This window comes from Solanum lycopersicum, chromosome 3 (genome assembly GCF_036512215.1).
Source record: "Solanum lycopersicum chromosome 3, SLM_r2.1".
Taxonomy (NCBI): Eukaryota; Viridiplantae; Streptophyta; class Magnoliopsida; order Solanales; family Solanaceae; genus Solanum; species Solanum lycopersicum.
The window spans coordinates 62,233,728-62,250,824 of record NC_090802.1 but is presented as its reverse complement, the minus strand read 5'-3'; the positions used below and the strand labels follow the sequence as shown (position 1 = coordinate 62,250,824).

The following is a 17,097-nucleotide window of genomic DNA, read 5'->3' as shown; positions in this document are numbered from 1 at the left end:
CTAGTATAAAAAGGACCGTATTTCAATTATATTTTGTGAGATTGAATGTCAGTTGAAGAATCAGTTCCCGCCAAGCAGAGAGGATCAAGAGCTCTCCAACAACGACTCTTTTCTCTCTTGCAGAGCTGCAAATCTATCAAACAGCTAACACAGATCCACGCCCACGTTATCACCAATGGATTTACCCAGAAAAATTTCATTCTTGTAAGATTACTTTCTCCTTTCTTAACATCTTACAGTCTCAAATATGCCGACCATATTTTCAGTCAAGTTCGAAGTCCAAGCACCACCCTTTGGAACCAAATTATTAGGGGTCATGCCCGTAGCGAAAACCCACAGAAATCTATTGAACTTTTTAATCAAATGGAGATATCAACTGCCATGCCTGATGGGTATACATGTTCCTATGTACTTAATGGTTGTGCAAAAGGGGGTTTGTTCAGGGAAGGTCAGCAGGTTCATGGGAAGATTGTAAAAAATTGGTCTTTGCTAAATGTGTTTGTTCAGACTAATTTGGTTAATTTATATTCAACAACCGGAGGGGAAAACTGCATTGATAATGCACAGAAGATGTTTGATGAAATGACTGAGAAAAATGTTGTGACTTGGAATTCATTGCTGTTTGGGTATTTTAGAAATGGGGATGCTGATGAGGCTCTTAGACTTTTCGATGAGATGCCACATAAGAATGTTGTTTCCTGGACGACAGTGATTTCAGGATGTACGCAGAATGGAAGATGTCAACATGCGCTGGCATTGTTTCGCCTGATGCAAAGGCGTCATGTGGAATTTGATCAGGTGACTTTAGTGGCTGTGTTATCAGCATGTGCTGAATCGGGAGCTCTGGATCTGGGGAAATGGATTCATTCAACTGTTGTTGAGTCCTCACAGTTGAGGAATGAGCCGGTGTTGGTGTCATTTTACAATGCACTTATACATATGTATGCTAGTTGTGGTGAAATAGAGGAAGCTTATCGAGTATTTGAAGAGATGCCTAGAAGAAACTCCATTTCTTGGACCAGTATGATCACAGGTTTTGCAAAACAAGGGTATGCACATGAAGCTCTTACTATTTTCCAGCAGATGGAAAGCTGGGGAGGAAATGATGTTAGGCCGGATGAGATAACATTCTTAGGTGTTCTGTTTGCTTGCAGTCATGCTGGTTATGTCAACGAGGGATACCGATACTTTAGATGTATGAAAGAGACTTGGGATATTGAGCCAAGGATTGAGCACTATGGATGCATGGTTGATATGCTCAGTCGTGCTGGACTTTTTGATGAAGCCACGACACTTGTTGAGACAATGCCTATGAAGCCAAATGAGGCTGTTTGGGGTGCTCTTCTTGGTGGATGCAAGATACACAAAAATGTGAGACTAGCTTCTAGCATAGCTCAAAAGTTGGCTGTGGAGCTTGAAGCTGATAGAGCTGCTGGCTACTTCGTGCTCTTGTCAAATCTATATGCAACTGAAAAGAGGTGGCAAGATGTTGTAATCACGAGACAGAAGATGTATGGAATGGGTCTTAAAAAGTCTCCAGGTCAAAGCAAAATAGAAGCTGACGGTACGACTCATAATTTTCTAGCCAGTGACCTAAGTCACAAGCATACTTGTTCAGTCTATGAGATGCTTGGTCTGCTCACTAGTCAAGCCAAATTGCAAGGTTACTCGCAAAATATTTCAGAGGGGGAATTAATAGTTTGATGTTCATTTGTCTTCGAAAATACATCCGTCTCACCCAATTGAATAGTTTGAGAACAAAATGATAAAAGTTTCTTTGTTCGAGTTAGCCAGTTTTATATGATCAGATCCGAATTTGTTCACAAAGATAGACATTACCCAAATTTTGGAATACATCTCAAGTTTCTTCATATAGATTTGGAAGCAAACAAGGAAGATAGGCATGAGCTGTGGATTTTCAACGAGGGGTTCAAAATCTAAAAAAATACAAACAAAATATATACCTAAAAATTATTTTACCTATAAAAATTATTTTACCTATACATAAATGTAATTTTCCATCGAACAACATTTGAATGAACCGTATCAATGAGGTGGGTCGTGACATACACGTTTGAACTACTAACAGTATAGTATAATTCATTTGACGCGCTAAACAAAGAATATGGCTCAGCACTCAGCAGTTATAATTTATACCCTCCCTGCCCAAAAATCAAACATATTTTAAATTTATCAAATTACTTTCGAAAATAATATGTGATAAAATCCTGAATGTGATAAATTGTTTATTTTTTTGAAAATAAAAATGTTGGCGGGATAGGCCATGAATAGAAAAATTTGAACCTGCAAAATCAGTAAGCAAATAAAGGAAGCTTCTTCGTTCCCTGTGAAAATATTTCTCATGCACGTCTATATACATATCTGATATACATAAAACCTGTCGGAAGCAAGAACCATTTTTCCTTGCTAGTTTTTGATTTTCGGAGTTGATGATGATGGGCGATGAGAGGATGGAGGTAGCCTTCTTCGATGTTGAAACTACTGTACCGACCCGACCCGGACAAGGATTTGCGATCTTAGAGTTTGGGGCTATTCTTGTTTGTCCAAGGAAGCTCGTCGAGCAAGAGACTTATTCTACTCTCGTACGACCCACTGATCTCTCCCTCATTCCCACCCTCTCTGTTCGCTGTAACGGCATTAACCCGGAAGCAATCACATCTGCTCCCACCTTCGCTGAAATCGCTGAAAAAGTCTATGAAATTCTCCATGGTTAGCTTTACACCCACCAGCTCCCATGTTTATCTCTTTCTACGTGCCATTTGAAAGTTTATTCATTTTCAGTGTTTTTGATTGTTGAGTTTTAGGATGGCTTATTAGCGAAGGGCTGATGTGCTTGTCATGTGTTTGTGCAGGGAGAATATGGGCAGGCCACAATATACTGAAATTCGATTGTCACAGGATACGGGAAGCATTTGCTGGGATTAATAAGCCAGCACCAGAGCCTAAAGGAATTATTGATACATTGGCCTTATTGACTCAGAGATTTGGAAGGAGAGCTGGTGACATGAAGGTATATAAATATTGCACCTATATGGAAAAGTAGGCAATATTAGTTACTGGACTAGTAGTTAATAAATCAATGTGGTTGATGCATTTTTCTGTTCATCAGATTTGGCAAGAGTTTGCATCAATGGTTATCAACATCTTTTTTCTCTATTCAAGCCACTGAACAATGAAGGAAACGGAAATAAAAGACTTCGTTTACAAATACTCCATCCACTATTTGTTTATATTAACCTAATAAACTGTCCTATTTTTGTGAAGCATGTCATCTAGGAGCATATACTTTCTTTTGTTACCTTCCGGGTTTTCTTTTTTCAAACTTGAAGTCTGATAATTTTCATCCTCTCAAATCTCACTTTTCTTAGGTTAGTAAAACGGATTAATGTAATTCTGTTCTAACTTCTATTTCTGCAAAATCTGTTTTAGTCTTATTAAGAAGTTAAAAAAAAAGAGAACATTGGAAAAGTATCCATCACTAGATACCACACACAGAGAAACAAGCAAGAGTTTTCACTACAAGCATACTATACAATTTACATTGCATATTGGACATTTTACACTTGCAGTTCAGATCACTTCTGCTAAATAGGAGAGGTTGCTCAAGTTTTGGGTACGGTAGTGGATGTAATCTCAGGGGTACAAGTGATGGATTCTTACTTTCTTGGGTTGGCTGCTGACTGTTTTTTTTTTTAAATTTCATTTATCAGCTGGCCTCTCTTGCTACTTATTTTGGCCTTGGACAGCAATTACATAGGTAAAAAGTTTTTCCTTTTTTGTATGTGCTAATCCCCTTCGTTGAAAAATATTTTTGTAACGTGAGCTTTATGTTCTTTGGTCCCACTGTATACCTTTATCGACTAGTAGGTCGGACAACATGGACTAGGCTTATTTCCTTCTTTTTAACTTCTCAATGTGCTTGTTCTTGCTCAATATACTAAAATAAGCATCATAGAATATGTAAATACAGTTTGCTTCATGTCTTCTTTTTCTTGTTTTCTTCAACTTTGTTATGTAAGTTACCACCGTGTTTTTAGCATTCTTTTTTCTGGCCCTTGTTGAAGCAGGGGATTGAGATGGTCGCTCTTGTTATTCTAACAGATTTTAGTTACTCCAATTTAAAAACTGTGAAATTGCTGCTGTAGGAAATGTAAAGTGCTCTTCGTTTGATACTTTGGATGCTTCTTTCATGTGGAATTGCAAGATTTACTCTTTCAAATGATATTGAATATTCCCTGCGACTATTTTCAGGAGTTTGGATGATGTCCGAATGAATCTTGAAGTGCTGAAGTACTGTGCAACTGTCTTGTTTATGGTAAGCTAGTCATCCATCACAGCTAATGGTTTTTGTTTGTATGATTGGTGATGATGCAAAAGTTGGTGTGTTGAAAGTTAATTACTTGTCAAGTTACTTTCATTGTTCCTTGTCGGGTCCTTTGACAGCCATTAATATTTGAGTGGGATACATCTAAACTAGGTGCATCGCGCTAAAAGTTGGAGAACATTGAAAATTAATTTCTTGCCATATGAGTTGGCTTTTGGCTGACTACTGGCAAAGGCAAGAGTTTGACGACTAGGATAACATATGATGTAGAACTCGTCACAACTTGACTGGTTCAACACTTTGTGTGTTGATATATAGTCAAAGGACAGGTTGCCACTGCTGAGCCTCGGTCATGACCCTTAGGATGGCTTTTGGTGGACTGACCAAAATTTAATTCATCAAATGTTTATATAATACTGAAGCTCTGCAGGTAATAAAGTTAAGCCTTGTTTGGATTTTGATCCAGTGTCCCAGATTGGATCCTATTGTATTTTCATTCCTTTTGGTTCTGGTACTTCCATTGGCCCTCTGACACTTAGCTCATTCTTAAATGGATTGCATTCACGTTGATGTTATGAACTCAGATTTGATATTATTTGCTTTTCTAACTTCTGTTTGGGCTGAACTTTGCTGCAGGAATCCAGCCTGCCAGACATATTTACAGAGAATAGCTGGGTGTCTCCTAATGCTATTACAAGAAGTCGAACAATTGGGAGAGCTACTCCAGAGAAGACGGGCGTCAGTGCAGATACACCCTCACCAAGCACCAAGATAGAAAGTCATGTTGAATCTACAGCAGAAATCAATCCTTTTAACATGGACAAATTGGAAGAATCCCTTCTGTCAGAAGTCATGGAAGATGAATCTGGTTCATATTCTCCAGGATCTTCCACAACTGCAACTGAGAACTTCATTGGCTGGACTGACTTCTTAGAACCAAATGAAATCTCCGTACCTTCTGTCTCAGTAAGTCTTATCCCTTTTTATCGTGGGTCTCAGAAGATACAAGTATTGCACGACTATGGTGAACTACTAGTTTGTTGTAGACGAATGAAGGTGCGGTTTGATATTAGTAAGAAGTATGTCAATAAAGTTGGTTGGCCACGACTGAGTTTTGTGGTTGATGCATCATCGGACCTGTGCAAAATCTTGGATGTAGTTGATGATCGGGCTCAAAAGCTATCTGTGGACTCAGGTAGCAGCTCAGAGTGGAGGCCTGTGGTCACTAGAAAGCCTGGATTTATGAACTATCCTACTGTCCGTTTAAAGTAAGTTTAGATCTTTTTCTCCCCCCTCTACAAGTTAATATGCTTAGTTTTCCAAGACCAGGTAAAATGCTTGCCATTTTCTTACATGTATAGTTCATGTTAAAAAAAAATTCATCCCTTCTCACCTCAGGATTTCTAATATTAGAATGTGGATATATGTCACTAACAAATTATGTGCCCTTATCCCGATCGAGTCACTACATGAGTTACTTACGAAGTTCTTCAGTTTTAAGGTTATCCCAAGATTCTTATTATAAGTTAGGACATAAGAGTTGTGAAATACACCAGACCTTTTACTGATGATAGTCCTCTTGTGCTATTAGCTAACTTCTAACATGTGTAAACATGCAGTTTACCAACTGTTATAGATGGCAATATTTTCCGTTGGATCACGGAGATATACCAGAAAGAATCTTCCACAACAGAGAAGCTCGTGATCTTTAGTAGATTTGATGTGGAAGAACTGGAATCCTTGATAACAGCGGGAACATTCGTGGACGCTTACTTCTCATTGGATTCATATGACGTTCAACAAAATGCTGGCATCCGCTTAGTTGCAAACAAGTTGATTGTACATTCCACCTGATAATTTGGATCCCAGATTTGACTTAACTGTTTATGAGATTTCACAAGAAAATCGCTGTGAAATCTGTCTAGGGTGAGAATGTGAGATTTAATTTGCTGTCTCTTGCTGGATGAATTGACAAAATGATAGCAGTCATACTTTGACTTTGTAAATGATTTTTAAATCAACTGCTTCCAAACACAGAAGCAACTAATGTTTACCTCCTTAACTCGCTTTTTAGGTACCAACTGAGTAACTTTTGTGCCTTTTTGCTTCAACAAGATAAAGACAGGAGTAAGATTTGCGTATACTCTAATTTCATCAGGTATATAGTTGTTGTTGAGCAACTTTTGTCTCTTAGCACCACTTGCATGTGGGAAGTGGATGATGTTTCAATTATAATACTACTACTACTACACCATAATTTAACTTTTCTCACCTTGTTGTCTAATAAAATATAATACAAACATCTTTTCCTAATTTGGATTAGCTTTTACTTGTTTTGTTAATTCAGCTCTTAATTTTTCATTTTATGGAATTATGTCATGTATAAGTGTGAGACATAATATGTGGTGCTCTGATTGTTTTGTAACTTTTGTCTCTCAAACGGCCACGTGACCGCACGCCACCGTGTGGTCCTTTGCTGTATGATTATTTATCTAGTAGCTCACATAAAAACTTTAAATTGCTTTTATTTAGCTTTTTCTCAAGAATGAAAGGCAATGGAAAGGCATATTGGCACAAATAATTGTTATGAAAATGAAGGATGAGAAAAGGACATGTTAACTGGTAAGCTCTCTTGGAATCAATCTTATTAAAAAGATTTATGTGTACTCTAATCTCATAAGTAAGATCATAACATGTATAATAGAATACAAGTAGACCTTAACCTTATCTGTTATAGTGAAGAGAGATTTATTTTGATAAACTCTCGACTTTAAAAAGGCATGTAAAAGAAAAGTAACCACATGATTACTAAATAATAATGCTAAAAAGGGAAAGCATCAAAGCACTACCATGTCAAAGGAGAAGTTGTGGATTTGAGCCCCCGGTTAGTTCTTACGAATTTAATAAATATATCAATTTGTCTCTCTATTATCTATGAAGAGGAGAAGTTTCACGGCTTTATTAAAACAAATTCTCATCACTCAATTTTCCATGTCGAACCAAATAATTTAGTAGTCATCCTCTCTCTCTGTACTTCGAACTAAAACTCTTCTTCAAACTTATAATTTAGTGAAATTCCCTTACCTCACACATACTACCATGTCACTTGACTACTTGCTAATCACCAACTAGTTCTCGACATGTGCTTTGCATGTGTATATTACACGTTTAAATGAAAATAAAATTTGGTTCAATTTTTTTTGGCTAAATACATATATGAAAATGTCAAAGAAAAAAACAGTTGTTACTTTACCCTCCTAACTAACTAACTAACTAACTAACTATATATGCGTGTGTGTGTGTATTAGTATCCTAGGACCATCGGGTGGTGGGGGAGATTATCTCCGAACAGGTGATCATCATGGTAGATGTTTTCAATCATATGCAAGATTTGTAATAATATAACCATGAATAAATAACAATTCTGGTGATCCATCTTCTGGAGTTTATTCTTCATATATCAATCCTGATATCCCAAACCATGATTCTCCTATCAAGGAACCAAGCATATTTGCCCAAGAATCTAAGATGGTTTCATTTTTTGAATTCATCAAGCCTGAAAAACTTTTTCTTTGTGACAATTCAAATGATGAATATGAGTATATCTCAGCCATGGTACTGATGTAGCCATTTGAATTCCATACAATGAAGTATATAAGCCTATTTACAGTGATGTAACCCTTTAAATTCCATACATAAATGATTAAACTCCTTTCATTTTTCATGCATCTTTTCAAATTTTCTAATAAAGTGATTAAGTCTTTTCAACTTTCAAATTAATTGACAGAAAATGTTGTTCAATAATATTATCTAATTAATTAAAAATTTAATTACTTTTTAATTTGTTGTAAGGGCTAAATAGTAATTCAATTTTGAAGTTGAGAGCTTCCACTTATAATAATATATGATTAGCTTCATTCTCGATTTTTATCCCTTTTCATTCAGAATTATATCCTCAATATATTAAAATTATATCATATTATAACTAATCACCTCCGCACAATAGAAAAAACATCTCTCATCGAAGAATATATTTTGTTTGATTTCATAGGGATCAAGATAGAACACATGAATTTATGTGGTTGTAAGATAGTAGAATATAATACGTGGAAAGTAGGAAGAAAAAAGAGTGAAAAGGGAAAAAGATCAAAAAGGGTAAAAGAAAAGTGTGAGGTATATTTAGGGAGGATATGTTTGTTAGAGATAGAGGAGATGCCATGTGTAAAAAGATTTGTTGGATTGTGAATTTGTGAAGGATCACATGGTGCAATATGTAAAATGTTTCTTATTGGTTATTGAATTCGATTCGGCTTCCAAAATTTAATTCAAAGCCTCTATTTTCCCCACCACTTATATACATATTCTTTACGTGTGAAGCCAACTTACATTCAATTCAATCCACAACTTACATCAATGGTCAATAACACACTTTTTTTTATCTCAATTTTAATTTCATTCAGCTATTATTAGCGAGAAATCTAAAAACCGTAATAACAGTTTGAAAAATTTACTAAAATTTTTTTTATCATGACAAGTTGCTTATCATAGACAAGCTAACACTATGGGGACTTGTTGATAAAAGCAATATGTCCTTTAGACAATCTCACATTTATTGTTTGAATGTACATCTCATTAGAGGAATGAAGGAGATTATTAAGATGGTAGGGTTTATTGAGGCCCCTATTGGATGGTGACTTGGGTTATAACAAATTGCAATTGAACAAGTGGCACTAATAAAATTTACAGAATGACATTAGCTGGAGCACAAAATTCTAGGATTTTCTAGCAGAAAAAAAAGTGAAGATATCATTGTCTAGTTCTAACTTTGGGCCAATGACAAAAATTACCAATAAATTAATATACTTCCAAAACACCCTTATATATACCATTTTAACCTAACAAATGAGGAATAAAGATAACAATCTCATGATGCATAATACATGTAACTAAATTCTTTCTTCTTATTGCTAAGACATATTAAAAAAAATAGTCATTATTATTTATCTTTCACTTGAGACGTCAAGTTCTCAATTACTTCATTCATCTCGTGCAATTTTTTTCTAAAAAGGTACTCGCTCTGTTTTCATTTATATGTCATCATTTTGAATTTCACATGTATTAAAAAACTAAGTAAGTTTACTATTCGACTTTTATTTAATTTATTTTTGGAACGCAATCAATCAATGAATATATGAATTAATTTAGTTTTATTACCAATGAACATGAATCATTTACTTAACTTTTCTAAGTTGATTAAATATATATTTTTAAGGCTAATAAAGCATAAGGATAATAAGTGAACAATTATTTATGCGATGACATGTAAAAAGGAACGTTGAGAGTAGGAAAACCAAAAAAAAGAAGATGTGAATGGATAAGATGAGAAAAAGAATAACATGGTTGAAGATTTATGGCAAGTTGGTTTCACACGTGAGGAATCTATACGCGTGCGTGAAAAATTGGGCCTTCCAATTTCTTATTTCTTGGGACCCGAATCCAAAATCCAAATCCAATAACCAATAAGAACCCTTATACATATTTTTTTTTCCTTTTTTCAACAAATTCACCATCCAAACACGCCTTTACCAGATCTCCATGTGACGTGGCATCTCCTCTATCTCTAACAAAATATCCTCCCACACCCCCTAAATATCCTCCCACTCACTTTTTGCCCTTTTTGCTCTTTTTCTTTTCACTTTTCTTTTCCACGTAACTTACTTTCCACTATCTTACGCCGCGTGCCACCTACGCCTACTTCATCCAATCGTCACCGTTCATTCGTTCCTTATTCTACGGCTCGGATATTTTTACCCCTAAAACACAGCGCACTTTAGCTCTAACCATCTACCTAAAAAGTGCTATATTAAAATTATTTTATTTTTCGTCGGCCTGAGAAAAAGCTGAAGCTTTTCGACGACCACTCACAACCTTACGAACCAGAAGAGTTTTTTTTTTTTTTGTTGTTGCTAACTTGACTTTTAGTCTAGGTTAGGTAGAATCGATTTAGGAATTGTTGTACAGATTTACCGGAAGTAGTTTCTTGCTAACGTGCGCCAGCGGATCGGTCGGAGAATGGTGATGTTTTGTGAATTTATGAATTTTTCCGGTTGTTGATTATATCCGATGTGCCGGAGATTTTGCTGCTTGTTTGTGTAGTACAGGACAAGGAAACGGGATGTATATACTTGCGTTGGATAAGATTGACTAGGTGATCCGCTAATGAAACCGGATGAATTAGAAACCCTAAGTTTTGATTTAACTAGTAGTGATTAGTGAAGAGATGGAAGTGGTTTTAATGGAGGTTTTGTAGTTGTGATATTGGGGGAGTGTGGGGGTTTGGAGCTGGAATTTTGGAGTTAGTTGATTTGAGTATTTTCCTGGTGATGATGGAGAAGAATAAGATTATTAAGAGTGGGGATGGGTTCATTGATAGGAGTAAAGTGCGGATTTTACTGTGTGATAAAGATCTCAGTAGCTCGCAGGAAGTTTTAACACTCTTGTGCAAATGTTCTTATCAAGGTAATCTTTCAGTCAGCTTTTGTTTTTAGTGAAGTTCTTTGAGTTCCTAGTTTATGTTTTTTCTTTTATTCCATTATTGCTAGTAATATGGATGTGTTGTATGCGATTTTTTTATGAGATGATTTATGTTTTGTCCTAAAGCAGGTAGTAGATTGATGTGAACTAAGGTCTTATAAGTACTGTTGTTCTGACTTTTGAGTGGAATGGTTTTGTTAATTTTAATTGGACTCTCGTGTTTTTACGGATGATAGATCACTTGCTTTATCAAATATGAGCTCTGATTTTCCAACCTAATCATGTTACTTCTCCTTGATCATTTTGAAAATTAATGTTCATTCAGTTTATCTCTCAGCTCACTTCTAATTAAATGTTGATGTCTTGTAATAATAGTGATAGAGGCTTTCTTTCACTCATCTAATTATTGAAGGTCTTGGGGAGGAGTGGGGCAGAATTCAGTTTTGCAACTTTGCCAAAAGGTTCAAGTTCATCAATCCCCAGTTCTTCCCCCTTCGCAACAAAATAAGAAGAAAATGGTAATGGAGTGTAGAACTGGATCTTTAAAAAGGAAATAGTTTGCACATATTAGCTTAGTTGGTATTAATTAATTTCCATCTCAGAATAGATTGATGAACAATGAAAACAAACTTAAGTATACAGAACACCTGGGGGCTAACAGTGACTGGGGTAAGATGCTTGTGTTACTGTTAGTAAGTTACTCTTTTTTTGCGCCTAGGTTAGTCTGCAGTTCGCTACTGGGCTTATAATACACATGATATTTTTTAAGGCAGCACTGCATGTTCTTGTGTTGATGGATGTTCTTGTGTTGATGGTGGTAATTGTTTCTTTTCAGTGACTTTAGTGAGGTCACCCAGACAGGTGATTGATGCACTGAATGCTGAAGGACCTGATATAGATATCATTCTTTCTGAAGTTGACCTTCCTATTACCAAAGGATACAAGATGTTGAAATACATTATGAAGGATAAAGAACTGCGACGCATTCCTGTGATCAGTAAGCATAACTTTGTATAAATTATAACTTGATTTCGACGGTACTGAAAGAGCAGTAAAATATTTCGTTGTTTTTTTCCCTTTCCTAGTGATGTCGTCACAAGATGAAGTTTCTATTGTCGTTAAGTGCCTCAAATTTGGAGCAGCTGACTACCTTGTGAAGCCTCTCCGCACTAATGAGCTGTTGAACTTGTGGACTCACATGTGGAGAAGAAGGCAAATGGCATGTATTTTATTTGATCGCTTAAAAATTCTTCTTAGCAATTGCATTTCTCTTACTTGAAAGACTTAGATTGATTTAGTGTAATAGAAGGGTCTAGGTACATGCTCTTAATGAAGAAACAAAAAGTGTTTGAACCCTTTTTATTTTTGACATCATTTTCCTTAGTTGCATGCAGGGGACTTCTCTACCCTATAATTTTGGATTCTTATATGGTCTATGACAAACATCCATTTAATGTTCCTTGCATTTCTTTTGTTCCATGTACAGCTTGGACTAGCAGAGAAGAACATCCTGAGTTACGACTTTGATTTGATTATATCAGATCCCAGTGATCATAATACAAATAGCACTACTCTTTTCTCTGATGATACTGATGATAAGTCCCGGAAGAGTGTCAATCTGGAAGTATGTCCGTCTATTCAGTTCGAAGATGAGGTAATTTTCCATGGCAGTCCAAATTTTCATAACATTTCTATTAAAAATCATCATTGTGCTTTCATATTTCCTCTGTATTCAAGGTGACTGTTTTGTGTGCATCAGTGACTTGTTCTTTTGTAAGTCTGTAATTTTGAGATAGGCATTGAAAGTGTGGAGGCTTCAGAATTGAAAGTTGACATAACCAAGTGGTATATGAAATTTTACGGGTGACTTCTTGGTTGTAGTGTGGAGTTAAATTTTTTTTACAAAACTTAATGCCATCACTCTGCTGCCGTTGACACTCTCTGTTTCCTCCTCCAGGAAAACTGGAAGGTGAACTGTCATCAGACCTTTGACTAATCGTGTTGATGTGGGTGATACTTTTAGGTTTACATACTTATGGTTTCTTTAGCAAGATAGGTTTTTATTTGAATATGGTTTAGTGTGGTCACAGACCAAACTCAGATCTCTTGGAATTATTCATGGTAACTAGCAGCATCAATATCCCAATACCTGGATGATGAACATAAATTCCTGGAAGCACCAGAAGCTCCTTTTGTTTTGAAAATTACTTGCAAATTATGTTTTCTAGCTGCAGCACAAATTCACTCAGCAACCACTTAGTCATCTTCTGGGATCTACCTCCATTTGTCAATGTGCTGTTTATTAAATTTTTAGATAGAGTTAATAGTTGTTTTCCTCCTTTCTTAATGATAATGAGCTGATTTAAGCTATTGTTTATATGTCATGATTAACAGATATAGGCATGGCCCTTTACTAAAATATTCTTTTCGTGTTTCCCTGCTGTAACTGCCAAATTGTTGAGCTTATCTTGCAATAATTTCAGACCACTGTAAAGGATGGTAATATGCTAAAGCAATTTATTGACAACCAAATAAATTGCTAAAGCAATTTAATTCCTGCTAGCAGATCTGAAACAGCTACGCACACTATATAATAATTGTAATGAACATTAGTTCTGCATCAATTCCAAGTGAATAACAACATACTGAGAGAAAGCATTAGTGATTTAGAGTGAAGGGGCTTCTTTGCATCCTTACACTCAACCTTCAAATTTTTTAGTGAGACTTAATCGTTACTCTTGTCTGACAATTATTTGTCAAAATTATTATCTGATACAAAGATTAAAAGAACGATATCCACATTGCAAATCCTTGGAAGTGCAATTTTCTGACATTCTATCGTGATATAATAACCTTTGTTCAGGCCTATCTATGAACTTGATTCTGTTTTCTAACATTCAGCAATAGTTTCCTTCCTGATTAGAGAGGAATAAACTGACATATGATGGTTTTGCATTTCCCATCTCTTGGTTACTATATTTTCAGATCAATGCTGCCACCACTACTACTGCTGTAGAGACTCTGGTTGTGGTTCCATTTGAGTGTCAGTATAATGTGCCAGGAACTAATAATCGACAGACAGGTCAGTGATTCATATGGCTTTAAGTCATTCAATCTCCTTGATTGTTGTAATGCAATTTACTTGCCATTATTTTCAACCTGAGGAACATAATGATTCACTGATCTCTCTAGAAAGTGAATACTACCTTTCATTAGTTTTTTTTTTCTATTGTCAAGTTTGTTTAGTACTATTTGTTAAAGGAAGCAACATTGGGTTGACAGAGTAGGTTACCTATACATCACTTAGCCTCCTGCCCATACACACGCGACATTCTTCCCCAAACCAAACAAGGAAAAGACAAGTGTAGCTAGTTACTCGGGTTGCATTTTCACTTTCCTCCATGCTCTAGGGGTGCTCAAAAGTGGTGGCATTAGAGTATACTTCTGTTGCTTAAGCCTAAAATCATTCTGTTTTTCCAATTTTTCTTCATGCTTGAAAGGTATCTTCTAGGTATTTGTGTATATTGCTGTTACTTTAGCCTGAAATCATTAGCCAGTGATATGTTGCTTGGACTTTTCAAAATATCGATTGGTGTGTGTCGAATCTCCAAAAGTGGTGCATTTTTTTAGGATCCGATACAGGTACAACAATGTTCTTGGAGAGCATGAGCAACATATTTAGTCTTTTTAACACTCAAATTATGGAGTATAAACTATTTAGTGGAAATGTGAGGCATGTCTAAGGTAGTGTTAGTGTAAACAAGTAATAGAAAGCCTTACCTCTGTTTGTAGATTTTGCATATGCTGAGGAAAAGTTTGAGTAGGTCATGCATTTCTTTGCCTAAAGTTGAGTTGACGTATTTTATCATTGGAATGGTTTAGGGGGCTAGCCTCCTCTTCTTATTTGGTAGTACTATTTAGTACACTTGTCTTTATTCTTGTGTATATTACTATCTGCTGTTGCATTTTCTTTGTGCATTACTATTTTACTTGTCATAATTTTCTCGCAATTCTGCCTCTCTACCCCACAAAGGTAGAGAGCACTCATCCTACCCTCCCTAGACCCCACTTGTGGGATTACAGTTTACAATAGGTATCTTGTTGTTGGAATGGTTTAGGGCAATCATTGAGTACTTGTTAACGGATGTACAAATGCCTTTACACTTTTGTGTTCAAATACCCCTTTTAAATGAGTTCTTTAATAAGCAACTTCAATGGTAATCTCTGTGCTCTAGTATATGTAACAGACCCAGAAATTGATTAGTATGGTTATGCTTTGCCTGGTGTGCTTCTGAGAATTATAACAATATGAGATTAACCTCTCCTATTTCTACAGATGGGTTTAAGTTTAATGTTATGCTTATTGAACAGGACGAATTTCTTCATTTCCTAAGAAGAGTGAACTGAAGATAGGTGAGTCCTCGGCATTCTTTACCTATGTCAAATCAGGCATGCCTAAAAGCAATGACCAAGGAATGATCTCTACCAATGAAAATGTGGCTCACCAACCAAGGATGGAAGGGAAGACCAATGCAGCTGTAGGGCATTTAGAGATTGAAACTCAAATGCAAGTTAATGGAGATGCCGTTGAAAATCATTCACATGTCGATGACTATCCAAGTAGTAACAGTTTACCAGATTCGTATTCCATGGAAAGGTCCTCTACTCCCCCTTTATCACTAGAATTACCGCAGCAGAGGAACTCGAAGATGGAGGAATTCTCGCAGGGGTACATGTCTCTGCACAATGAAGCCCAGCGTGATACTGTGAATTTTCACGTTCAAAATGCTTATCCCTATTTTATGCCTGGAGCGATGAATCAAGTCATGATGCCACCATCAGCACAAATGTATCAGAAGAACCTGCAAGATTTCCACAACCATGCTAATCCAGCTGCATCACCTCAATACAATCATATGCCACCATGTCCCCCTCATATGCATGGGATGTCATCATTTCCTTACTACCCTATGGGCCTATGCTTACGACCTGGCGAAATGCCAACACCACATCAATGGCCCACAACTGGAAATTCGCCTTCGGCTGAAGGTAAGTGGAGCAAAGTTGATCGTAGAAAGGCCGCACTGTTGAAGTTTAGACAGAAGAGGAAGGAAAGATGTTTTGACAAGAAGATCAGGTATGTTAACCGAAAAAAGCTGGCAGAACGGAGACCTCGTGTGAGAGGACAGTTTGTAAGGAAGGTCAATGGTGTGAATGTGGATCTTAATGGGCATCCTGCGTCAGCTGATTATGATGTTGATGAAGAAGAGGAGGATGAGGAGGAACAAACTGGAAACTTTGATTCACCCGAGGATGATCCATCAATGTGTCTATGATGATTGCAATCTTTTGGTAGTTTTCCATGTCAATGAATGGCTCGTGTTCTCAGAATACCATTGCAAAAAGCTGTTATACCTTTGAGGATAAATGCAGAAGGAATGATGCTTCAGTTTTGATCAACATGCCCACGAATGGAACAGGCTTGCTTTTTCAACTTACCTTCAGAGACTTGGTCTACATGCATGATCAGTTGTGCAATGAAAAATGAAAAAATCCTCCTGATCCCACTGCTTTTCAGCATATCATATCTCACTATATTAACAAGGAAATGTATAAAGCTAAAATCAAGATTCTAAGAGAAACAATCTGGACAGGAGAACTTAATTGTGTTATAGCGGCTCTGGCTTTTCCTGTCTAATGTCACTGGAATTTAGGAACTATCTTGGAGTGAGGTGGCCAGAGCCAGTGATTTCACAGTCGAACAAGGTAATGAAAATTACGGTGACATTTTTTCTGAAAACTGCTTTAAATTTTACAATATAAAAAACAAAAGATGGAAGCTGTATAGATTGCGTGGTCAACTCTGAGATATAGCCAAAGCTTAGTATAATCATTGTTTGCTGCTTCTATCCTTAACGGTGGCATATTGGTAAGCATCACCTGAAAGTTATGCATGTTTTACTTTGTTTAGGGTGTAGTTAGAGCCTGTTGCCTTGACACAATATTGTGAGTTTTGGGAGCTCTCTGTGGTTTTTTTCATCGGACATAACCAGGAGAGCTTTTCCATAGGCAAAATAGTCACAGGGTGTGGTATTTGCAGACCGTTGCTGACCCATGTTCAACCGAGAGTAGATGAGTTTCACAGGTGAAAAATGGCCCTTGTACAAAAATGCATGATCTCAGAACATACTATTCAAGTACAAGATTTGAGATTTACC

General features: G+C 36.5%; 3 protein-coding genes across 5 annotated transcripts; all 3 read left to right on the top strand.

The window, feature by feature from the left end:
• The first annotated feature begins 45 nt into the window (after positions 1-45).
• Positions 46-1,704, top strand: LOC101261111 (pentatricopeptide repeat-containing protein At5g66520-like). Its single transcript, XM_004236429.4, has one exon. The coding sequence runs from the start codon at positions 46-48 to the stop codon at positions 1,702-1,704; it is 1,659 nt and encodes a 552-aa protein (XP_004236477.2).
• Positions 1,705-2,450: 746 nt separating this feature from the next.
• On the top strand, positions 2,451-6,656 carry LOC101261403 (protein NEN1-like). 3 transcript variants are annotated; one of them, XR_740701.4, is made up of 7 exons: positions 2,451-2,730; positions 2,874-3,031; positions 3,732-3,778; positions 4,273-4,336; positions 4,982-5,613; positions 5,965-6,271; positions 6,420-6,656. XR_740701.4 is itself a non-coding variant. In XM_004236430.5 (6 exons), the coding sequence occupies exons 1-6, from the start codon at positions 2,451-2,453 to the stop codon at positions 6,197-6,199; spliced, it is 1,416 nt and encodes a 471-aa protein (XP_004236478.2). In that variant the 3' UTR covers positions 6,200-6,486. The 3 variants fall into 3 exon arrangements, 1 of the variants encoding a protein (XP_004236478.2); XR_740702.4 differs by having other exon boundaries at positions 5,965-6,279; XM_004236430.5 differs by having other exon boundaries at positions 5,965-6,486.
• A 3,232-nt stretch (positions 6,657-9,888) lies between these two features.
• LOC101259425 (two-component response regulator-like APRR1) lies at positions 9,889-16,795 on the top strand. The gene is made up of 6 exons (XM_004235935.5): positions 9,889-10,864; positions 11,715-11,876; positions 11,965-12,098; positions 12,366-12,533; positions 13,865-13,961; positions 15,251-16,795. The coding sequence occupies exons 1-6, from the start codon at positions 10,729-10,731 to the stop codon at positions 16,213-16,215; spliced, it is 1,662 nt and encodes a 553-aa protein (XP_004235983.2). The 5' UTR covers positions 9,889-10,728; the 3' UTR covers positions 16,216-16,795.
• The last annotated feature ends 302 nt before the right edge of the window (positions 16,796-17,097 follow it).